The sequence below is a fragment of the Leptonychotes weddellii genome, chromosome 14 (assembly GCF_054177405.1).
Source record: "Leptonychotes weddellii isolate Sample4059 chromosome 14, ASM5417740v2, whole genome shotgun sequence".
Classification (NCBI taxonomy): Eukaryota; Metazoa; Chordata; class Mammalia; order Carnivora; family Phocidae; genus Leptonychotes; species Leptonychotes weddellii.
The window spans coordinates 79,903,385-79,908,950 of record NC_138382.1 but is presented as its reverse complement, the minus strand read 5'-3'; the positions used below and the strand labels follow the sequence as shown (position 1 = coordinate 79,908,950).

The following is a 5,566-nucleotide window of genomic DNA, read 5'->3' as shown; positions in this document are numbered from 1 at the left end:
GTCTCGAGCAGCTGCCGCGGAGCCGCCGGACGGACCGCCAGACCTGCCTGCCCGCCATGGCCGAGAGCGACTGGGACACGGTGACGGTGCTGCGCAAGAAGGGCCCCACGGCCGCCCAGGCCAAGTCCAAGCAGGTGCGGCGCCGTGCGGGCCTCGGGACTCGGGGCGGCCGGGCGGGCGGGGGACGCGGGGCGGGGCCGGGGCTGGTGGCCGGGGGTGCGAGCGGGGGCTGGGGGCCGGGCAGGGCCGGGGTCCGCGGTGGGGTCCTGGGATGAGGGTGGGAACCGGGGCTGGGTAGGCCAGGGGCCGGGGGACCAGCCAGGGGCCTGAGTGAGGGTATAGCGCCGGGGATGGGAGACAGGAGACCAGGGCAAGGAAAATGGCCGAGCGGGGACAGTGTGCGACAGAGGTAGGGTGGGGGAGAGGGCCAGGGACCAGGGAGAGGGAGGGGCCGCGGCAGGGTATGGGAGGACCGGTCGGGGTGCCGGGAGGACGGGGGGGAGGAAAGTGGTGGGGGCGTGGACCGGCTGGGCCAGGATGGGTCCAGCCGTGTTTGGGGCCAGCGATACAGGCCTGGCAGGGAGGCCTAGGTAAGGCCCCAGGTCGTAGAGGCTCTGAATGGGGACAGGGTGGACTTGCGGCCAGTGACAGCGGGGATGGGGCAAGCAGGGGCCCAGGGGAGGTTGAGGGGGAGGACCTCAGAGGGAACGGGCTGCAAGGCAGTATGGGCACGCCCAAGGTCTCCTCCGCTGGTGCCTGGCCGGTCTGAAGCTGGCTGTGGAGCATCACTGAGGCCCGTTTGGGGTTTTAGGCATTCCCTGTCCCTGCGCCAAGGTGGCCTGGAGACCCAGGGCACAGGTGGACTCTGCTTCTGGGTCATTGGAGTGTAGTTGACATGCCTTGAGAGGGACAGAAGGTTTGTAGCTTGGCTAATCTATCCACAGTTCACATGTGAGTCCAGTGTAAGTGTGGAGGGGCGGGTCAGTGACCACCCCTGCCGAGTTTCTACCCTTAGGAGGCCTTGGGCCTGCACCCGCCTGCCGGGTCTGGGCCAGGACTAGCTGCAGCCCCAGAGACAGGCATTCACTGACCTGCCCTGAGCTGCTCGTTTGCAGGGTTAGAACCCAATTCACTGTCCTTTTTTTCCCAAGGAAACTTGGCAGTTACAAGCTAGGAGTCGAGTGAACACGCGTAGAAAGCGTCTTTGAACATAGCACCCTTAGCTCGGCCCCAGTCTCTTTTCTGAGGCGGTAGAATCGTCAAGAAATACATCTTACTAACATTTGGCAGATGGAGGGCACAGGGTGTTGGTCTGGTTGGCGATGTTTGGGGGTGTGGGTGTGGCTCTGTGCAGGAGTGGATCTGTCGTCAGCATGGGTTTCTCAGCAGCGAAGAAGCGGGCTGGGTTTTCCCGCGTAGCGCCTTGTGGACAGGTGCCTGGGTATTTGGTGGCAGAGGGTTTTGCGTACTGAGCTTGGGTTTTATTTTTTTATTTTTATTTTTTTTAAAGATTTTATTTTATTTATTCATGAGAGATAGAGAGAGAGAGAGGCAGAGGGAGAAGCAGGCTCCCCGCGGAGCAGGGAGCCCGATGCGGGACTCGATCCCGGGACCCTGGGATCATGATCTGAGCTGAAGGCAGATGCTTAACCGACTGAGCCACCCAGGTGTCCCGAGCTTGGGTTTTAGACTTGGCCTCACTTGTCCGTCTTGGACAGAGCTTCAGGGCACGAGCTCTGGGCCAGGCCACCTGGGCTGCAGAGGCCCCGATGTTCGCGGCGTACTGACCAGCTGACAGCAGCCTGCAGGGGTGTCTGCAGGCGCTGCCGGATCTGATTTTGACCAGAAACTGTGTCCACGTTTTCTAGGCCATCTTAGCAGCTCAGAGACGAGGAGAGGATGTGGAGACTTCCAAGAAATGTGAGTAGTCATGCTTCCTCACAAAACAGCCGTGTGCTTTCGGGTTCTCTCTGCAGCAGGCAAGAGCACGCGCACCGTGCCCCGGGGTGTGTCGGGACGGCTGTCAGCGGCGGCCTTCCTGGGCGTAGTCAGGAGGGAACTGACCGGAAGATTTAGTGCCCCATGCTCGTAAGCCCGTGGGGTTCCCTGTGTTTTGGACGCCTGGCTTCCCGGGTCACCCTGGCACAGGGCGCCTGTTGGGCCTGGTTCGCATTTTGAAATGGCTCTTTTTTGGTTTGTGGCAAACCCTGTGCTGCGCTTTTGCCTCGTGCCGGTCCAGGGGCCGCTGGCCAGAACAAACAGCATTCGATCACCAAGAACACGGCCAAGCTGGACCGGGAGACTGAGGAGCTGCACCATGACCGGGTGACCCTGGAGGTGGGCAAGGTGATCCAGCAGGGCCGGCAGAGCAAGGGGCTGACTCAGAAGGACTTGGCAACGGTGAGCATGGCGGGTCCCTTCCTCCCAGGCTGCGGTCGGGCAGGCGGGAGGTCGGTGTTCAGAAGGCACCGCAGCCCAGCTTGGGGAGGCTTCTGTTTGCCCTTGGCCTTGGCATTCTCTGGGGAAGCCGTATCAGGCCAGCTGTCACTTCCTCATGAGTGTGACGTGGCTTCTATCGTGTGGAGACCCCAGGGCCTCTGAGGGCTGCCCCCGTCAGGCCCTTGGCCCGCGTGTTGTCCCGGAATGTGGTGACTCCCTCGGCTCTGTGCTAGTTTTATGGCCTGCTCTTACTGAACTGTTGTGCGCAAAATACATCTCTAGAAAATCAACGAAAAGCCGCAAGTCATTGCAGACTACGAGAGCGGACGGGCCATTCCCAATAACCAGGTTCTGGGCAAAATCGAGAGAGCTATCGGTGAGTGTCCTGTAGCCTTTATCGGGTCTCCGCTGCTGCCTCCTGACCAGCTGCAGGGCAGCTACCGAGCACAGGCAGGCCCCTGAGGTCGCAGAGTTCTCCAGGCCCTTAAGAGACTCCTGAGTGCATTGCCTGAGTGTCGTCCGCTCCCCCACCCTGGCTCTCACGTCTCCTCTGTCCCCCCCTTTGTTGCTGGCCGGCGCCCTTTGAGCCCATGGACAAAGGGCTCGGTGGCCCTCCCCTGGTGGCAGTGAGGCACCCAGCACATGGAGCTCCTGGAGCGCTGGAGCCCGAGTTCTGGGAGGGGCTACCCTGGAAGGTTAGCAGGTGCACTGACAGTGGGCTGAGCCCAGCCAGGACTGGTGGGGGGCAGTCCTCGGCCCCCCGCTCTCCCCGCCGCTCCTTCCTGTGGAGGAAGGGAGATGATGGGTGGGGGCGCCGTGGCACCGAGCTGCCTCTCGGTCCCGGAGGGGCCGCTGTGGCGATGAGTGGGCCAATGGCTCTTTCAGGCCTCAAGCTCCGGGGGAAGGATATCGGGAAGCCGATTGAGAAGGGGCCAAGGGCGAAATGAACACAAAGCCTCGAAATCAGTGCGTTCCGGCTGATCTCGTCTGGCTGGTTCCCCTTGACCACCAGCGCCAGCGTGGGTCTCTTCACGCGGCCGAGCGGAACGCGGGGCATTAGCCCTGCCCAGGAACCCCCTCAACCCATACCTGCTGTCAAACAAACGAAACCTTGCAAAGTATTGCTTCTCCTGATCTTTTTTCCTTCCCATCCCCGGTGTCTGCCCAGTCTCAGGGTGGCTCCCCGGGGAGCTCTGAGTGGGACCACCTCACGCTGGCGGGGCTGTGGGGTGGGGCGGCCTGATCGGAAGAGAAGATGCCGTCTTCAGTCCGGCTTTTAGAGAAGCCAATAAACAATTGTTGTCCTTCCTGCTGGTGGAGAGTCATTGCTGTCCAGCGCGGTCTGCCACGCCCCCAGCGCGCCTCTCTGGCCCACAGAGTAGGGAAGACACGGTTTTCGCGACATGCCCCGGGGTGCCTGAGGGACCGGGAAGGTCACCTCTGCAGCGCTGCGTCCTTGTTCCTGGCTGCTGGGACAGACAAGGGCGTGGGCCTCTGGGCTCCAGACCCATGTGCTCCCCTGGCTTGCAGTCTCCAGTGGGCCGGGATGGCAAGGCGGGGGAGCCTCCCTGCAGGCAGGAGGGGAGCACCTGGCTGTGTGGGTGTGGATGTCACCCGCCCCCTCCCCAGGACAGCATGCCCAGGGGGACCCTCCCCGGGTTAGAAAGATTCTGCTCCATTTTATTAGGCAGGGAGGGTATGTGGGCACACCAGGGGCCTTGACCGTTCAGAGGGGGGTTGCCTTCATTCTCAGAGCCCGTGAGGTCAGTGGCCTTCTCAGCAGCATCACGAGGGCACCGAGTGACCTCTGCTTTGAGACACGTCATTCTGGGGGCCACTTGGACTTCACCATGGGATGGTATACATGGCGTCCCTTACGACACAGGATATTTACCATGGGACAGCAGACATGGGACCTTTATTTAGAACCGTAGACACAGCAGAGCATCCCCCCTCAGACCAGCTCTACGCCACCTTACAGCCGGTGAAGTGTTTGCTACTCGGTCTGTCACCTGTACGTGTCCTAAGTCAGATGCAGAATCACCCAGCAAGGCAGGGGCTGGACAGGGCTCGGGTCAGGGTCCCACGGGGCGGGCTGGGCCACCTGAGTGTTGGGGTGCCTGCCAGGCCTGGGACAGGGGCTTATCAGGGTCCCACTGTGTCTGTCTCTGGTGTCTCTGGCCCTTGGTCCTGTCTGGTGTGGCCTGCCTGTTACCTGTCACCTGAGTCACTGAGACATGTGGGAGGTACCCCAAGCACATCCTTTCAGCTGGGGATCCCCAAGAGCCCACCTTCCTGCCAACAGCAGGATGCACAGACCTCAGCCAGTAAGTGGGGGTGCCCTCACAGTCCAGGGCATTTATTGGTGGTGAGGACCATTCCCAGGTACGTGGCTGACAGTCTCTGTGCCAGCTGACAGCTCGGGGGCTCAGTGCGTCCTGGGGGAGGGGCAGGTCTCCCAGGGCTGGGGCCGACAGGGTGGGGGATGCAGGATGCTCGTGTGGAGAGCCAGGTCTGGGTCATCTACTGGTGGCCGGAGAGCGAAGCCGGCAGGGTGACGCCATCCTAGGTGGGAAGAGGGCGCTTCTGAGAGGTGGGTGACGGAGGCAGCCACACGTGCAGCCCCGGTCGGTCGGGCAGGGCAGGCCAGGAGGGGGTTTGCGGTCTCCCCTGCCCGCCTGCCCCCCCCCAGGGGCTCCTACCGCATTGAAGACAATGTTGTCGAAGCCCGGGGCCACAGCCGCCGTCTCACCCCGGGATGGGCAGCCCCCCTTCTTCTGCAACCAGTGCCGTCCCACGAGTCCAAGCAGCACCAGCAGGACGAGGGCAAGGAGGGCGCTGCCGACCATGGTTGGCACCGATGCGGCCAATGCCGTTTCCCCTGTGGGCCGTGGGGCACGTGAGCCCCAGGACTCGAGCCCTGCCTGTCAGCCCTACCCCGACGGCCAAGGACACATGGGATGGCCCGTCCTTGAGGCCCCAGTAGGCGGAAGGCTGGGGACCTGGCAGGCAGCTGCTCTGTTCAGACCTGGGGGGCCACAGCCCCAAACTAGACCCGCCCCTTTGTCATGAAGATACAGCAGGCTGGGGGTGGTCTCTGGCCTGACCGGGCACCTCCTCCGGGGTC

At 62.7% G+C, this 5,566-nt stretch overlaps 2 protein-coding genes across 4 annotated transcripts in view; one reads left to right on the top strand and one right to left on the bottom strand.

The window, feature by feature from the left end:
- The first annotated feature begins 6 nt into the window (after positions 1-6).
- Positions 7-3,748, top strand: EDF1 (endothelial differentiation related factor 1). Of its 2 annotated transcripts, none has more exons than XM_081803987.1 (5): positions 7-134; positions 1,869-1,920; positions 2,240-2,400; positions 2,722-2,815; positions 3,325-3,748. In XM_081803987.1, the coding sequence occupies exons 1-5, from the start codon at positions 57-59 to the stop codon at positions 3,384-3,386; spliced, it is 447 nt and encodes a 148-aa protein (XP_081660113.1). In that variant the 5' UTR covers positions 7-56; the 3' UTR covers positions 3,387-3,748. The 2 variants fall into 2 exon arrangements, with proteins under 2 accessions (XP_081660113.1, XP_030877280.1); XM_031021420.2 differs by lacking the exon at positions 7-134 and adding an exon at positions 316-409.
- A 592-nt stretch (positions 3,749-4,340) lies between these two features.
- Positions 4,341-5,566, bottom strand: part of MAMDC4 (MAM domain containing 4) — a 9,712-nt gene continuing 8,486 nt past the window's right edge. For both annotated transcript variants that reach the window (XM_081803973.1, XM_081803974.1), the window contains 2 exons: positions 5,142-5,320; positions 4,341-5,004 (listed from right to left, as the gene is read on the bottom strand). In XM_081803973.1, the coding sequence (XP_081660099.1) occupies positions 4,963-5,004; positions 5,142-5,320 (221 nt within the window). In that variant the 3' untranslated portion in view covers positions 4,341-4,962. The remainder of the gene's footprint in view (positions 5,005-5,141; positions 5,321-5,566) is intronic.

Excerpts from the sequence above, each read along its gene's own strand:
- EDF1 (XM_081803987.1), top strand. The coding sequence starts at position 57 with ATGGCCGAGAGCGACTGGGACACGGTGACGGTGCTGCGCAAGAAGGGC. Across the intron at positions 135-1,868 it reads CCCAGGCCAAGTCCAAGCAG|GCCATCTTAGCAGCTCAGAG; the intron begins GTGCGGCGCCGT and ends CACGTTTTCTAG. Across the intron at positions 2,401-2,721 it reads CTCAGAAGGACTTGGCAACG|AAAATCAACGAAAAGCCGCA; the intron begins GTGAGCATGGCG and ends ATACATCTCTAG.